Here is an 18,676-nt window from a genome sequence, read left to right on the forward strand (position 1 = left end):
TTGTGGGATTGTTGGAGGCCCCGTGTTTGAGGCGTATTTGGTGGAAAGTTGCTGGGCATCCAATGTTTGCAATACGTTGGGGAGGGGCAGTTGCTGGAGAATGGGGGTTATCACTGTGAGAGGGGATTTGCTGCGGGCCTGCTATCGGGGCGGGGGGGAGGGGCAGCGACAGAGGACCCGGTGTATTTGGGGAAGTTGATGGAGGCCTGGTATACTGCGATGTATTTGGTGGGTGGACTGCACGGGGCCAGGTGTATTTGGGGGGAGATTGGTGAGGTCCCAGGATTACTGGTGTCTTTGAGGGAAGGTTGCAGGGGGCCCAGAGTATTTGAGGAGTGTTGCAAGGGCCTGGTGCCTTCAGTGGGTGGATGGCAGGGGGCCCAATGTATTTGGGGGGGGGGGGGGACTGTTGGGGGCCCAATGTATTTGGGGAACTTGCGGCGGGCCCGGTGTATTTAGAAGGGGAATTAGCAGGGGTCTGGTAGCGTATTCAGTGGGTGGACTGCCGGGGGCTGGGTGTATGTGGGTGGGTTGCCGGGGCCCAGTGATGTCGGCGTACGGGGCTGGGGCAGGGTGTTACTGGTGTGGGGGGGAGAGTGCTGGGGGGCCAGGGGGTCACCGGGGTATTTGGGGGCTGCTCGGCGTTCGGTGCTACCGATGTCTTTGCTAGGCGGGCGGGCGGGCGGGGGCTCGGGCCTCGCTAGGCCCGGCGGCGCCTGGCCGGGGAGGTTTGCGGGCGGGCGGGCGGGCGGCGGTGCCGTGGCCGGGCAGCCGCGCGCTGAGGGGAAGGCGGGCTCTGGCCGACTGTGCCGCGGCTCGGCGGGAGGGCGCGCGCTCTTCTCCCAGGCTGCCCCGGGCCCGCTTCCCGTCATGCCTGGCGGGCCGGCCCGTCCCCTCTGACCCCGGCCCGTCGCTCCCCCATCCGGGCTCTCGGCGCCACACGGGGAAGATGGCGGTGGCGGGGGCGCTCCCTGCCGAGTGGATAAAGAACTGGGAGAAATCGGGCAAGAGCGAGTTGTGAGTGCGGGGCCGCGTGGGGGGCGGAGGGACCCGGGCGCTGGAGCCTGGGGCCCGCTGGCCGGAGCCGGAGCCGGAGCCGGAGCCTGGGGCTCGGTCGGGCGGAGGGGCCGGGAGCTGGGAAGGGAGAGGGCAGAGGGCAGGGCTCCGCGCTGCGTTGCCCACGCCGCACCCTGTAGGGCTGAGCTCCCCCTAGCGGGTCTGTGCCCTTTCACCCTCACTAACGCTCTCCCCGGGGCGTGACCCGGCCGCCCTCCCTCGGCCCCGCTCGCTGGGCTCCGGGGTGTACGAGTCCCAAGCGCCCCCTTCCTGTCCTGGGGCTAAGCTCCCCCGAGCGTTGGCCCCCGTTCGCCCCCAGTCCCTCCGCCCGCGGGGCTGAGCCCCAGGCTCTCGAGTTCGCCTGTCTTCGCCGGTGCCGAGGCGTCAGGCGCCCCAATACTGAGCTTCCCCGGCAAGGCCCCAGCCCCGAAATCCTTCGATCCGAGGGATTTAATGCTCACGTCTCTTCCCCGATCCAGCCCAGGACGCTCGCTGCGGTGGATGGTTCCTCCCATCCCTCCCTTGTGCTCCTCCGAGGGGGCCTTTGTGTGCCAAGAGAGTTCCACTCAGCCCTCCCAAATCCATCTGGGTCCACTGGGCTTGGCAGAGAAAAGAGCTGCCTTGTCAGCATCCCCTAGATACTAGTCCTAAGAGGTCTCCACCGTGGCAGGTTCCCTGCTTGTATTGCCCACTATGTATTGGCGTTGCCTTTGATCAGGAGGTTTGATTTGAAAGTCACAGTCTCCTCAATTGAACAGGTTTCAGAGTAGCAGCCGTGTTAGTCTGTATTCGCAAAAAAGAAAAGGAGGACTTGTGGCACCTTAGAGACGAACAAATTTATTTGAGCATAAGCTTTTGTGAGCTGCAGCCGATGAAGTGAGCTGTAGCTCACGAAAGCTTATGCTCAAATAAATTTGTTAGTCTCTCAGTTGAACATTGACTTGTTACTTGGGATGAAGGTTTTTTTTTTTTTTTTAAATATTTTAGATTAATCGGAAGGGCTCTTTTAAAAACTTCCATCTCTCTGCCTTTTATTAAAAGTGATGACACTTACAAAGTTAAATTTTAAGCATAGAATGTTTTGTGGTGAATTTCAGTGAGACATTATAGTATCCACAGCATCATTAATTTCCCTTACTCAAATTGGCACAGCTTTACAGTCCTCTTAAAAGCTGGATGAGGGGAAGGGGCGATGAGGTGAATGTAGAGGCCCTGTGCAAACACCACCGTTCTTCTCTTGACCTCTTCCATTTTGTAGTGGAAGGAGGGGAATAGCCCTGTTGTCAGTGCCCTTGTGTCATGCTATATATAGGCTTGACGTGACCATGGCTTAAACATGTTTTTGTCTATACTAAAAACTAAACTATATTACAACCAAATAAAGAAACAGCTGTATGATTGTAGGGTCTCCTGACAAGCAATAACTGCAGTGTAGATGGGCCTATAAAGAAGCTAAAGTTCAAACTCCTTTTTAACTTTCCCTGTTTAGGATTCTGTGTTGACAACTGAATTCACAATAAACTTGAAAGATAGTGAATAAGTTTAGAGACCATATATTAACCACTGTTTACAAATTTTGATGTGTATATAGCAAGAACAATGGAATATACAAATGTAATACTTAAGGAATGTCTATTAAAATATATAAATAGGTATAGCTCTTTAAATTACACAGTATTTTTATATAACATAGTTTTGACGTACAAGGCATGTATGTTGAGACTTACCATTTTTTTCTGGTCCAGTTCTTACTCATGTTTGAGTTAGGAAACTGTTCAATATGATTAATTTTCAAAAACCTTCTTATGATAGTTGGGTAATACAAAGTTAATGTTGAGAGATATTTCATAGTTGATTGTGTAAAGATATGTGCATTGTTTGAAGACTCTGTAGTGCTATAAAAGCAAATTTGCAGCAGTTTAGAAGGGGTGGATTAGCTAATTCTTTGGCTATTACAGGATTCAAACACATCAGATAAACCATTTTCTAACAAAAAGACAGACTTTCTTAGAAATGTGTTACACGAGAGTATTCTATCTTAGCCTTTGAATCCATGATTTTAAAAAACAAAACAGAATATAAAATGATTTTGGTCCATTCATGATGGCTTATCACAGTGTTACCAGTTTAAATCTTTTAAAAGTGAAGAACTGTACCTTTATCAAACATTCCAGAAGACTTCTTGTGGACCAAAATTCTGATTTCCTTAGAAGTACATGCTGAGCAATTTTGCTAGAATTTTTATTCTGAAATACTGACCAATCCCTCTGTTGATAAAGAAAAGCAATTATTGATTGCATTTTACATTCAGTTTAGATACTGAAATGAAATGCTTCAAAAATATTTTATAACAGTTCTAGAAGTGAAGAATTAGAAGCTTAGAAAGGGTGCTAGGTGCTTTGCAGAAAACCTAGGACGTGATTCCAGCTCTAAAGAGTTTGCATCTAAATATATAGCATGACTGATTAATTTCATAAACTGTGGGAAGGGGATGAGATGTAGAAGGACAATACCTGTAATTCTAGCAACTAAAGCTAAGTGACAAATGTTAGCAAAACTTGTTTTACCCATCTTTTGCATTGGGGGCAAGCTCCTATTCTCAAGCCAACGTTTAGTCTTTAAGCATGGTGGGGCTGGGCAAAACAGAAGCAAAATATCAACTTTCAATCAAATAAGAACCAGGAATTGTCTGGGGAACAATCTATGGTTAGTAGGAAGAAAAGGTGAGGAAAGATAGGAAAATTCATTAATTGCTGGTATTGTAAGGTAGCTTATGAGATCCGGCAAGTTCACAGTCTGAAATGGTATGTTGGCAAAGTTATTAGTTATCTATACTTCAGCATCATTTTACAAGTTGGGAATTGGCCTAATGAAACAGACCAAATAGTTTATCTTGTTTAGTATTTTGATTCTTGACTGTGACCATTTCTGGATGTTCAAAAGGCAGAAATAAACAGCCCACTATATATTGCTCCTATTTAATACTGTATAAAAGTGTGGTAATCAAGTTATGCTCTGAAGCATGAGAGTTGATGGCTTTTGTAATATTAATAGGCTGTCAAGTGATTAAAAAAATCAATCATGATTAATCATGCTGTTAAACAATAATAGAGTATAATTTATTTAAATATTTTTGGATGTTTTCTACATTTTCAAATATATTCAGTTACAACACAGAATACAAACTGTACCGTGCACGCTTTATATTTATTTTTTATTACAAACATTTCCATTGTAAAAAAGAAAAGAAATAGTGTTTTTCAATTCACCTAATACAAGTATTGTAGTGCAATCTCTTTACCATGAAAGTTGAACTTACAAATGTAGAATTATGTACAAAACCCCCCTGTATTAAAAAAATAAAACAATGTAAAACTTTAGAACTTACAAATCCAATTAGTCCTACTTCTTATTCAACCAGTCGCTCAGACAGACAAGTTTGTTTACATCTGCAAAAGATAATGCTGCCGCTTCTTGTTTACAATGTCACCTGAAAGTGAGAACAGGCGTTTGAATGGCACTGTTGTAGCCGGCATCTCAAGATATTTACATGGCAGATTCGCTAAAGAGTCATGTGTACCTTGATGCTTCAGCCACCATTTCAGAGGACGTGTCTATGCTGATGAAGGGTTCCGTTTGATAACGGTCCAAAGCAGTGAGAACCAACAAATGTTCATTTTTATCATCTAAGTCAGATGCCACCAACAGAAGGTTGATTTTCTTTTTTGGTGGTTTGGGTTCTATAGTTTCCGCATCAGAGTGTTGCTCTTTTAAGACTTCAGAAAGCATGCTCAACACTTTACCCCTCTCAGATTTTGGAGGGCACTTCAAATTCTTAAATCTTGGGTCGAGTGCTTAGCTATCTGTAGAAATTTCACATTGGTATCATTTTTGCATTTTGTCAAATTTGCAGTGAAAGTGTTCTTAAATGAACAACGTGCGCTGGGTCATCATCTGAGACTGCTATAACATGAAATATATGGCAGAATGCAGGTAAAACAGAGTAGGAGACATACAATTCTCCCACAAGGAGTTTGGTCACAAATTTAATTCACACATTATTTTTTTAACAAGCGTCATCAGCACGGAAGCATGTCCTCTGGAACGATGGCCAAAGCATGAAGAGGCATATGAATCTTTAGTGCATCTCCCTCGTAAATACGTTGCGACACCAGCTACATCAGTGCCATGCGAACACCTGTTCTCACTTTCAGGTGACATTGTAATTAAGAAGAAGGCAGCACTATCTTCCCTAAATGTAAACAAACTTGTTTCTCTTAGCGATTGGCTGATTGAGAAGTAGGACTGAGTGGACTTGTAGGCTCTAAAGTTTTACATAGTTTTGTTTTTGAGTGCAGTTTTGTTACAAAAAACCCTACATTTGTAACTTGCACTTTCATGATAAAGAGATTGTACTACAGTACTTGTATGAGGTGAATTGAAAAATACTATTTCTTTATCATTTTTACAGTGCAAATATTTGTAATCAAAAAATAATATAAAGTGAGCACTGTACTCTTTGTATTCTGTGTTGTAATTGAAATTGATATTTTGAAAATGTAGAAAAACATCCAAAAATATTTAATAAATTTCAATTGGTATTCTATTGTTTAACAGTGAGATTAATCGCGATTAATTTTTTTGAGTTAATCACGTGAGTTTACTGCGACAGCCCTAAATATTATTGTAGCTGTCTGATCTTTTTTACTTTTTAAAAAGTTTTTGTTTATTTTGATAAACAAGTGTGACAAATGTATCAAAGAGCATGAAGTGGATCATGCTACTGTAAGTTTAAAAAATGCAATATCTGTCGTCAGCATTGACAAAGAGATTAAGACAATTCAATCTATGCATTATTCTAAGCAATATGAAAAATACTAAATCATAAAGTTAACACTGTTATGACATAAGACATTGATACTCAAATAACAGATCATAAAGATTCTAGGCATATCCATAGATGGCTATTTTCTAAAATAAGAATATAACATATTAGTCTAAGCCAGTGATTCCCAAACTTGTTCCGCCGCTTGTGCAGGGAAAGCCCCTGGCGGGCAGGGCCAGTTTGTTTACCTGCTGCTTGTGCAGGTTTGGCTGATCGCGGCTCCCAGTGGCTGCGGTTCGCTGCTCCAAGCCAGTGGGAGCGCTGGAAACGGTGCGGGCCAAGGGACATACTGGCTGCTGCTTCTAGCAGTTCCCATTGGCCTGGAGCAGCGAACCGTGGCCATTGGGAGCTGCGATCGGCCGAACCTGCGGATGCGGTAGGTAAACAAACCAGCCCGGCCTGCCAGGGGCTTTTCCTGCACAAGCGGCGGAACAAGTTTGGGAACCACTGGTCTAAGCGGTCAGCCATCCGAGTCCTAAAAATTCTTCACAACTCTTATTTATAATTGTACACTTTATAAACTAAGCATGTAAATAATATGTAAAAATAGTAACCCTGTAACCAATTAAAATTCTGTTGGTTACGTGGTTAAACATTTTCCCATAGGAATTGGGGTGCAGGGGGTGCTGCAGCACCCCCGTGTTTTATGTGGATCCCTGCTGCTGGCCCCTGCACCCAGGGATCCCTGCTGCTGGCTAGCATCCTGGATGCGGGGCTGGCAGCCAGGACGGATCCCAACTGTTCTGGGATGGCAGGTGGCCGTGGGGCTGGCAGCCCGGAGGGACCCCAGGCGCACAGGGCGGCAGCTGGGACCCTGGGCAGAGTTTAATCGTTAACAGAAACCGATAAGCATCAAGCTTATTGGTTAACCAGTTAAACTCGTACATCCCTATTATAAACTTAATTTAATTAGCTCTTTTACTGACTTGTAATGTCTAGTCCTCCTTAGACAATTTTTGAACTATTTGTCGTAATCAGTATGTTACATCAGTGAGTTTCACATATCAGTTATATGTTGGAAAAAAGTATTTACAATTTTCTGCCTTTTAATTTATGTGTCACTTGTTTTTGAGAGAGGTTAGTTAGTGCTGTCATTCTTTTTCTTTTCTTACTAACTGCTCTTAATCTTCTTGGAAGCTCCCACACTTGTAACTTTGTTTTAGTCCTGTGTTTTTTTAAATGAGGTGACCCAAACTGAACATTTTTCACGGTGAGGTCATTTTTTTTTATGCATGCATTCGCATGTGCATGTGTGTCTCTTAATCCTTCTAAGTATACCATAGTATCTTATTTGTGTTTCGCCACTACTTGGTACTGGGTGGACATATCCATTGAATTTATACAATGACAAGTTTGTTTTCTCGTAAATTAAAAAACTAATCCAGGAATGTGTAGTGTGTCAGGGTAGCTTTAATGATTTCTTTCGCCAGCTTAAACAATGGATTGATCCTCAAGATGAGCTGAAAGAGCATTCTTGATATTTTGAGTCTCCTTTCAGTTTGTCGTATGTGATGGGCGTTTATATTTGTCTGTAGTTTAGAAACAACTTAAAACCCTTGAACTTGTATTAAGATCTGCTGAAGTTGTCCCTTCAGCGCACAGTGGAGTTCCATTAACATCACAACCTGTTAATCCATTATAAAAACTGATATCAGAAGGACTTTATGTGCTCCAAAGGGTCTGCCTGAGTGGATCCTAGTGCAGGATCAGGGACTTAGTTTGTTAATTTTAAGCAGAAAGTAGAAATGACTGCACATAGGCTGACTGTAATGGGTACTAATTAATCTACTTAATATTTAAGAAAATACAAAGTAGTCTTTCTCCTGAGTCTAGGTTGAGATCAGATGGCCTGAAATAGTTCTTGTGAAGAGATATTGATGTTTGTAAATGCTTTTAAAGGTCTATTTATCTTGGTTAATAATGAATAGAAGAAAATTCACCATTAGTGGAAGAATGAAATAGAAGCTTCTTGGCCCCAACTTTAGAACTAGACCTTTCCATATTATGTGATATAATAGAGAGAATCTATTGTGTTTTTCTGTAACAGTAAAAAAGTAATAATAATAATAATTTGAGCCAGACCTTCACTTTAAGTGGCATGAAAGCTTCCGTAGTGTAGCTGTACAGTGAACCTGCTTGTTGCATTATATTTACATTGAAATGGCACATTTTCTTAATGTTTTACACAGTATGCATTGGTTTCAAGCAGCCTGAGTGATGGCTATGATTGTTGTATGAGCTTTCTTTAGAAGAGTTAATATATAATTTTGGTTATGATATCAAAGAAGACTAATATTTTTATATATAATTACATTATAACGTACTGCTATGAGTTTATATATTTTTATGAGAGAATATAGAGATTGCATATATTTGATGCTGTCTTCATTTTTAATTCTCTCAAACTCTGAAATGAATTGTAATATCTAAAGTTGTGTTCCTTACAAGAATATAATTGTTCTCTTGCAAACTTTAAAAAAAATCTGATTTGAGCGGTCTTCTACGTTTTTATAAATGTAGGTATTTACACATTTTTAGGTCTCTGCTCTTACGCTTTGGGGCCTAATCTTGCGATGAGAACAATGTTGGAAGATCCCAGCACCCTTGAGAAGCATTTTTGAAGTCAAAGCCCCACCTGAGTCCCCAGATGGCTATTTAAAAAAATAACCAAAAAAACTTAAAATATATAAGGTCTTCTCTTTCACAATCCAGTGTTGTTGTTTTTAAAATGGATACAAGATTATTTAGAATGCTGTTGTGTATTTTTTAAAATAAGGGATTTGCACAATATAAAACAGACACTGATCCAGAGGACAGAACCCTTCAGCCTATAACTATCTTTTTATATTTTTATTTAAAGATTAAAATAGCTATTTAGTAGTGTGTGCACACTGCTCCCCCTTGCTGGGTTTATGTTCTTTGAAATCATGTGAATGTTTAGCATTAAAAAGTGAAAAAATATTTCAAACATACATTTGGGCAAAAGTTCAATAATGGCCACTAGAAATATACTTGCATGTCACTTCTTAATGATATTATGTAAATGGCAGTGCTTCCTTGCCTGCTTTCATGTCTTTATATTGCCTTAATTTCTCAGTTTTCTGATAGTCATGCTGAGAAAGTTTGGCAATCCAGAAGTTGGGGTATGGAAGTACTACTACATTTTAACTTTTCTAAATTAAGTTCCTAATTTTAGCTTTTAAGTATTGAATAAAGGTTATGTTTTGGTTTTGGTCAAAATAATCTAAAATAACTAGATACATGTAGAACAGCAAACAGTACTATATAATTCTTTTTGTAACTAAACTTCATGACTGATTTGAAAACTGAAATTGTATAAAGAATATTTCTCTTTTCAGTTTGCAATTATGCCGCACGCTCAGTGAAAATAAAAGCCATGAAAATGTGACTTTCAGAGGTAAGTTGATATTATCCAATATACTTGGAGTGTGTGTGTGTGTGTATATATATATATATATATATATATATATATATATATATATATATATATATATATATATATATATATGAAATTGATCAGGGTCCAAACGTGTGCCTGGATGGAATGTCAGTATGTATGGTGATTGCTGCATAATAAGGAAGGGAGCTCAGTGCATACAGCAAGGAGGATATCCATTTACACAGATTCAGTTAACTTCAAACCTTCACATAGGAAGTATGCAAAGGGAGCTCTCTGCAGACCCGCAACCAGTCTTTGGTTGGGGAGGTGGACTTCTTCACGATAGCTCCTTGTGAAGTTCCATATGCAAAGCCCAACTATTTACGTTTTGTGGAGAGCTGAGTTTTATTCTAGCAAGAAATTAGGTAAATAAGAAATGCTTGGAATGCTCAGAAGTAGTTGCTTAATAATGCAAGTATAAATTCTTAAACATATTGTTCAGTTTGCTCCTATAGAGTTATAGTTCTTAGTTTCCAATTCTGTCTTCCTTGGGTAAATATATTGCTGGTTTTAGTTTCTAAAGTTCTGGTTTTTAAAAGGGTTTTAACGTTCATTCTAAAATGCATGTACGTACAATTTTGGTGGGGGGACTTTAAGAATTAGAATGATTAAAATGTCCAAGGACAAATAGAAAAGCATGGTTTTGCAACATAAACAAGAGAAATTGAATTTTGGCTTTGTTTGCTTTGTATGATTCCCTGAAAGAAAAGATTCAATATTATGGAGTCTGCAAAGCTGCTTACTTTATTCAGGTGGTGTCTGGGGATCTTTTTAAAACAGTTGCCTTGGGAAACGATAAAAGCAGAGGGGATTATTTATTGTGAAACACAAATGTGATTATAATTAATTTTGCAAAGTAAAAAGTATTTAATGTTAAATCAGTAAAATTGCAAAAACATATATTACTCCCAAATATGTTTAGTACAAGTTATTGTTTTAATACAAGGCTGATGGCCCAAAAATGAGCTGTTTTTAATCATCATCTTCCTATATTGACTTTTATAAACTTGAGATTCAAACTTTCATTGAAATTTATGCAGCTCTCTAGAACTTGTGATGTTTCCTTCTGATTGAAGAAAGTTACTAGATTTGGTGACATATTTAAAAAATTGAAATTTACGCAGTCTCTATAATTGAACAATTCTCATTCAATTAAAACATAAAAGGGTCTGATTTTGCTCTCACAATGATGTAAAATGGGAATAACTCCATTTAAATTAGTGTTTTGTGTTATAAAACTAGTGAGAGGAAATCAGGCCTACAGTCTTCTGGGGAACTCATATCTATCTATTTCAGAAAATACAATAGCTTGATGAAGACAAAACACTTTAAATTTTCTTTTTTTCGTAGATGCTTAGATGATGCTTTCAATAAAAAAAGAATAAAACTGTGATTAATTTATATTATTTTTGTGTGAATTGTTGCTACCAGCAGTGATCACTTCTTAAAATTTGGAATAAGTTCTATATCAAATTCAACTGCTGCTTCCTTTTTATATTTAAAATGATTTATTTGTATTTGTATTATTATTATTATTATTATTTATTATTATTATAATTGTAGTGTCCTAGAAACACCAGACAAGGATTCTGGTTCCATTGGGGTATGTGCTATACAAGCAAATAGGACAGTCTCTGCCCCCAAGAGTTTTTTGCTGTACTTTAACATGTGCCCCAGACGCTGTTTCTCTCTCAGAATAAGTTGAGATTTAAGCTGAGAACAGAAGGTCTGTAAGTGTAGTAGAGTATGCTTCTGTCTCATCTGATGACTAAGGTATCAGACTTTTAAAATTATTTCTGGAGCATATGTTGCATATAAAATGCTTCTGAATTATATATTTCAAATATCCCAACCCCCTCAAACGTCTACTTCTGAAATAATACCATTATTTATTTAGAAGATATGCCATTTCTCAATATTGCAGCTGATCTTGGAAAAAATATCTTGGACTGTCTAGTTACGTGAATGATTTCGACTAACTGATTATTTTGAAGATTAGCGTAATCAATGAATGGGGATTGAAAGCCGAGGACAGGAACATAGGAGTTGTTATATTGGATCAGACCTGAGGTTCATATATTCATTATCCTGTCTCTGACTGGCCAGTATCATATGTTTCGGAGGAAGATGTAAGATTGCTGCAGTATGGAGGTTTGGGGTTACCTGTCCCCACATTAGGTCCCCTCCTGAATTCTAATAGAGATTGGCTTAAGATCTGAAGAATTAGAGTTCCTTCATCAGAAATACTACATTTAAAGAAAATTAAGAAATTCTTTCCCAACTCTGAAATTAAACAATTCCATGCTATTAATGTAATTTCAGGTTAGAGTTTTGTATTCCCAAATGTATAGAGTAGTTGTGTTACGTCAAAAAGATCCATGATCTAAGTACTCATTGAGCAAACTGTTGATGTTTAATATTTTCAGCCGGGTGTTTTGTATGGCTATGTGTACATGGCTTGGTAGAAGTGTGATTTTTTTTCCCTGCTTGTGTTCACATAGTTGTGCTAACTCTCAGTGAGCTAGCACAATATAAATAGCAGTGTAGCCACACTATAACGCTGCTTGTGGCCACGGAGTGCATATATATGCACCAGTTTCAGGTAGGTTTGTACTCGGTACAACTCAGTGGTGCCTCCATGGCCATTACCAGAGCTAGGGTGGCTACGGAGCTATTTATATTGGTACTAGCTCAATGAGAGCCTGCGCAAGTGTGACATGAGCAGTGGAATCACACCCCTAGCTTGTAGTGTAGACATAGCCTATAACAACGGTGGCTAATTTTACTGACTCTCCGAGCAGCATACGACAATCTTCAGAAGTTCAAGAGCCGGGGTGTGCCTGCCGGGACTCGGGGCCTCAGCCCTGCAGGAGACGCCTGCTGGGGTTTGGGGCTTCAGCCCCGCACCTGCTGAAGCCCCGAGTCCCATCAGGTGCACCCTGCGGGGCTGGAGCCCTGAAATGGCCCTCCTCCCTTCTGGGCAGAAGCCAGAGGTGACACGTGCGGGGGACACCTGGGTTCACTTGCCTTCCCTCCACCCCGCAATTTTTGCCACGATTTGCTTGCCGTGATCAGTTGCATGGTGCCGCACAGCCCCCTCCCTGCATGGCAGCTGCTGGATCTGGCAAGCTGGGAGCTGCAGCTATAGTGAGAGGCAATGGCAAATAGCTGGGAGCTGCAGGGAGAGCCGCTGCTTTTGCTGCTTCCTCTCCCCCCGTGAGCTAAAGCAACGGCCCCTCCCTGCAGCTCCCAGGTGATTGCTATTGACTCTCCACTGGGAGCTAACACCTGGGAGCTGCAGAGAGGGCCTGCTGAGGATATGTGTGGGGCATGCCTAGGAGTGCATGACTCAATCTGTTGAGAGGGACATTTAAATTGTGCCCCCCCAACAGGTACCAGCCATCTTTAGCAGAAGTCCCTAACCCCGCCGCCCCAAGCTTCCCTCCTCCCCAGAGTCTGCTACGTGGAGAGTGGGGACTGGGGGCCTCCATGAGCCATACTTTAACTGTAAAAGAGCCTCATGTGGCTTGGAGCTGCGGTTGGTCACCCCTGGTCTATAATATAATTATATGCATAATGAAAATGTACCTCCTTTGTGTTTTGGCTTTTAGCCACATCAGTTATTATAAATGTATTCTTAACACTGTAATAAGGTGTTTTAAAGACAATTCTGTATACATTTAAAATAGTGTAGCCATCTGTTTTTTAACTTGTTGGAACCATGTGTACAAAGCAAGTATGTATTTAATGTTCTATAATTTTCCTCAAACACACAGTCTCTGATCCAAGGAGTAGTGAAGAACTTTTCAATGTAATGTAATGCTCTGAAGCATGTGAGAATCATAATCATAGAAGTTTTTCTCTCATTTTTCTCTCTACAAAGAATTCGGCCTGACAAAGTGTTACTCAGTTATTAATTTTCCACCTAGAGAAGTGGATATTGATGATCTTAATTTTTATAGCTGCAACTTAGTTTATTATAGTGTTTTTCCTTTGTCATGACATAATCTTTGATTTATGTGCACTATGCAAATGGGTCTTTAGCCAGGGAAGCTCATATTGTTGTGCATGAGACTGGTGTAATAATTCATCCCATTTTAGTCTATTGGATTTAACTCTCTTTCCATAGAATCTCTAGGGCAAGGACCATATTTTGCTATGTGCTTGTACAGTGCCTTGTACCATGAGGCCAGATTGGGATATCAAAGCACTGCCTTATACAAATAAATAATCTTCTGGGTGAAGTGGGGAAAAAACACCGTTCTCTGTGACTACTAACTGCACTAAGCATCTGCAGCATCACTGTAGATTTTTCCTTGGAAGTTAGACCAAGGATTACCTAACACTTGTGTTCCTAATGCGTCTGTTTTATGTTTGACAGATATCCAGCAGGCTTTGTATGAGCTTGCAAATCACGTTGTCAAGGGAAACTTAAAGCACGATCAAGCTTCTAATGTTCTCAGTGATGTTATAGTAAGTATATATTTGTACTACTTGCTGTAGGTTTATTTAATATTTTAGTTAGCTTATTACTTATGGAAGCCAGAGTAAATGGTAAACCAGCAGAAACACACCATACCCTGCAGTCCCTTAAAACTTCTAAAAAAACTGCTTTTACTCCTAGGGCTTGTACACAATTGCACTTAGTTCAGTATAATTCAAATTGCTCAGGGGTGTGAAAAAGCCATCCCCCGAGTGACGTAAGTTGTACCATTCTGAGCACCGGTGTGGATGGACAGTGCTGTGTCAGTTGGGGAAGGTCTCCTGCTAACATAGCTACTACTGCTCGGGGAGGTGGACTTGGAAGTGTAACTCCATGCCAGATACTCCGCTCATCTTGTTCTATCCCTCTCCACCTCCCTCCACTTTCCCCTCTCCCCCCCCCCCCCCAAAAAAAAATTAAGGTGGTACTTTTGACTATTAAAACCTTATAGCTTCAGCATAAGTTTAAGGTCTACTATGTGTTGTGAAGAGAGAGGGATTGAAAACATTGAAATGAAAAATATTACTTGTATACAATTATGACTATTGTGCCAAGACCACCGTAAAGAATATGTTGGTGATACTACATCTTTCCTGTTGAAGTGCACTGTAATGAATGAAAATTTCCCGAGGCTAGGTTAAAATGGTATTCATGGAAAGTATATTGAGGATCATCTGGTGAAAAGCTGAAGAGAGAAACAAATGTTTTATAGACATACGTGGGGGACTATGGTACTCAAATGCACGCTCATTCTTGATTGGGAAATTTGGATCTCTTTTAACTTTATGGTTCTTTTGTGTACCCACAATGCTAGTGAAGCCTTTCAGTTTTTACAATCAGTACTTTTACTATAGAAAATAGTTTAGATACTAGAATGTTCAGGAGGGAGGAGTGGGTGTTTGGGGTAGCTATAGAACAGCGTTGTGGGCTTTTTAGCTAATGCTAGGTTTGATTTATGTGGAGCTCACTTAAATTCCCAACATATTAAAAAATACCTCAGGACTGAGGCTATGAGGGGGGAAAAGGTGGATTGATTTAGATAACCAGTTTTAATTTTGATTGGCTGTTGTGCTTTTGAGTTATTTTCCTAAAGAGAGATTGATTTTCACTGGTTGGTAACCAGTAAAACATACTGATTTGCAACTGAGTACAGCCTTTATGCTAAATTTGGTATTTCTTTTTGCTGACCAGAAGGATTTGCTATATGAGAAAAATGTATTTAGATATTGTATAATTGTATAGCTAATGTGCACTTAATCAGATTCTGAGTTTTTACTTCTTTATTATGTTTAAAAATGGTGAGTGATGGATTTCTTATTTACTAGATGATTAATGTTTTGGATTTGTGCCCAGCTGTATTTGGATGGAAATTGGAATTCAATCAAAAATGCACAAAACTAGTTTCACTTCACTTAAAAACTACTTGCTTACAAAAACAGGCATTAAAAATACAAAAGAATCACAGCACACTATTATTGAACAATTGCTTATTCTCTCTTTTGTACCATACAGTTATAAAATAAATTAATTGGAAATAAATAAATTATAAAAATAAAATTAATTAATTGGAAACAAATAAATATTGTACTTACATTTCAGTGTATAATATATAGAGCAATATAAACAAGTTGTATGAAATTTTAGTTTGTACTGACTGCATTTAGTGCTTTTTATGTAGTCTGTTTTAAAACTAGATCGATATCTAGATGAATTGATGTACCCCCTGGATGTCCTCTGTGTACTCCAAGGGGTACACATACACCTGAGTAAGAACCACTGCTGTAGGCTACTCCAACAAATACTCCACCAGTTCAGTAGTTTGAATATCATTAAATTCTGGCAGCAAACATACGCTGTTTAAATAATATTTTTATTTAAATGATATAAAAGATTTAAGGTAAATTGAATACTTAGCATAGATTCTCAATTTCAAATTTAAATAGATTTATTTTTAAAAAAAAACCCATCTATGATTTAATTTAAAACGAACTGATTTTTTTTTTTTTTTTTTTTTTTTAAATCTACCAGGATTTACATGGCATAGTTTTTTCAGTATATTTATCCTAGGTTGAAATGGGAACCCCAGGATCTGGAGACGCTGTGTGTTAGTGTTTGGCTACAAAGTGTATGATGTCAGTTTGGCAGATGATTTGTTACATGAAGCCATTTCTTAAATTCTCTGATTTTTAACTTAGAAATTAAGGGAGATGTTCAAAGGCACAGATGACATTTAGTGTATCTACATCCTCTTGACTTAGGATACCAGACTGCCATTTGTGCCTCTGACAGTCCACCCCTTATTTACACCACTTCTGCAACAGTCACTGTTATTAAGCAGTGTTCAGTCATTTTAACTTTAATGAAATGTGTGTTTTATATGTATATAGAAGTTAAAAACGATATTAAGGTTCGGATTTTGCAAGTGCAAAAGTCAGAACTTTGAATTGTTTGTGACACTATACATAGTTTTGGATAATTATCAAAATGAATACAACTGGCTGTGGACGTGCTTTAAACTGTAAACTTGGGATGTTTATGTGTAGGAAAATCAATGTACTGTTGATGCACAGTACATTCTTAAAATAATTTTTAATTTTGATTATTAGTCAAAAGTTTTTCAGGGTTAGCTGGTTTAAAGTATTCTTCAGTATGTTGTTCAGGCAAAAGAATATCCTTAAGGCATGCGGAATGTCCTTACTATTTAACTGTGTATCACTACCCCTTAGAATAACAAAAAAAACCCCAAAACAGGTTAATTGAATCTTAATTGTGCACCCAAAAAAGGCATCTTTGGGTTTGAGAATCAATATCAAATACTTAGTTCAAAAAATGAATTGTAGAAGCACTTGAAAACAGGGATTTACAATGGGCGTGCCGTGTCAACCTTTAATAATAGCATTTCTAATTCAGTGCACTTTTAAAACTTATGCCATACCCTCAGACATGAGTTTAACTGTCATTGAGATTTTTCTTTCAGTATTTTTCAGCTCACTTGATAATGGTTTCCATTGTATTAATATTTTCTTTTGTATTTTACCAAACACATCAGGCACAATAGATAGTTAAACCACTCCTGTTCATTGATTTTACAAGAGTAATGTTAGTGGATCTAAATTTACATTTCTGTCAAGACTCTATTTCTCTATTAAAACAATAGACTAAAATATTCTAATTACACATTGTGATATTCCTGCATTGACTGTGTTTTTTGTTTTGGTTAGGAATTTCGGGATGACATGTCCTCCATCCTTGCTGATGTATTCTGCGTATTGGGTAGGTTTCTTTCTTCTTTTCATCACTGAAACAGCTTAGTGGAGGAGAAGTGTGTTCTGTCCCATAAAAATCTTCTTGAAATTCCAAAATGTTATATAAAATAACTTTTGAAATGTAGTTGAATGTAACTAGTGCCATAGGAAAGCAATTTAAATGTTTGTCGTTTCAGTAATGCAGTATGTACTATAAACTTACACAATTCATGGTTATTTTGTTTTTGTCTTCATATAAATGAGTATATGCATAGTAAAACGCTTCTTATGCCTTACCAAACTATATGTACGTTGTTTAGAAATCAAGGAAATTGATGATTAGTTACAATCTGTTTGAACAGGACTATTATGCAGCTCCCTAGAACTATCAGAATTGAAGTTTCTGCCATTAGTACTAATGCATTGATGCAGTGTGTCAGGCAATCCAAATTTCCAGACAAGAGAGGCAGATTACTGGTGTTAATGATTGCATATTTTCAGCTCAAGATTTTTTGGTAGTTTCACAGCAGTCTCTAGGCTTTTTTTGCCCTTGTAGTTTTGTGTAAGTTATCTGTGTTGGAGATGTGTCTCTTATTTACAAAAATTCCTTTCAGAATTCCCAATGAAAGGAGCAACATATGTACATTTCTGTCTTGATTATGCAACCTTTACTCATTCCAATAGTCCCATGAAAGTTGAAGAGAATACATGCACAAAAAAGTTACAGAAGCTTGCTCTTAAGTATGAATAGCAATAGGTTGTGAAGTCAGTGACTTAGCAATAATAACCATAATTATGACTTTTAAACAAATGCTCTTATAAACTGGTAATTATAATTTTTCTTTGATTTTTACAAATCTGAATTGTAAATGGTATTGGTAGCTGCTATTGTAGCTGTATTTGCACTTATGCTGTTACTGAAATGGAGCTTAGTCTTATACCTATTGTTAATAAATACAGTCAAGGCAACTGGGTAGGTACTGGAAGAACAATGAGTATAGACAAAACGAATACTTTAAAGATAAGATGCAAGAGAAAAAAGTACACTTTTCTTTCCCTCTATCTACTGAAAGTTCTTTCTGCCTTTTTTTCAACTGTAGAAAGATGTCATGATTTATCATGTTTTTAATTAAGATATTCTATTGAATTTTTCAAACAGCCTATATAATATATAAAACAAACTAAGAAGATACTTGCAGGAATTATGTAAATCCATACATATCTGAAAAAACAAGTACTATGAAAACACAATTACTAAAAGAGTACTTCCTGCTGCAATCAGATCTGTGTGGGCAGACCCTTGTGCCTTCGAAGATCAGAGTACCCCAAGAGGGTCAATGTATGTACAAAAAATAAATATGAAATCGCATAAATCACAAGGCAAAGAATATTATGTTCTAGTTCTTTAGTCAAAGGATGAACAGTCATATCTTTTAGGCAGTTTATGTACAAAATTTTGGCGCTTAGGTTGATATAACTTGCATTGCTTGTGGGGGTGGCTTTTTCACACCTCCCCTCCCCCCGAGCAACGTAATTTACATCGATTT

General features: G+C 38.9%; 1 protein-coding gene across 2 annotated transcripts in view; it reads left to right on the top strand.

Annotated features, from left to right (window-relative positions):
• The first annotated feature begins 708 nt into the window (after positions 1–708).
• Positions 709–18,676, top strand: part of THOC2 (THO complex 2) — a 109,479-nt gene continuing 91,511 nt past the window's right edge. The window contains exons 1-4 of one of the 2 annotated variants that reach the window (XM_038415423.2): positions 709–1,017; positions 9,301–9,359; positions 13,783–13,874; positions 17,106–17,157. In XM_038415423.2, the coding sequence (XP_038271351.1) occupies positions 950–1,017; positions 9,301–9,359; positions 13,783–13,874; positions 17,106–17,157 (271 nt within the window). In that variant the 5' untranslated portion in view covers positions 709–949. The remainder of the gene's footprint in view (positions 1,018–9,300; positions 9,360–13,782; positions 13,875–17,105; positions 17,158–18,676) is intronic. The other variant, XM_038415425.2, reaches the window with a different exon arrangement.

Source organism: Dermochelys coriacea, chromosome 9 (assembly GCF_009764565.3).
Source record: "Dermochelys coriacea isolate rDerCor1 chromosome 9, rDerCor1.pri.v4, whole genome shotgun sequence".
Taxonomy (NCBI): domain Eukaryota; kingdom Metazoa; phylum Chordata; order Testudines; family Dermochelyidae; genus Dermochelys; species Dermochelys coriacea.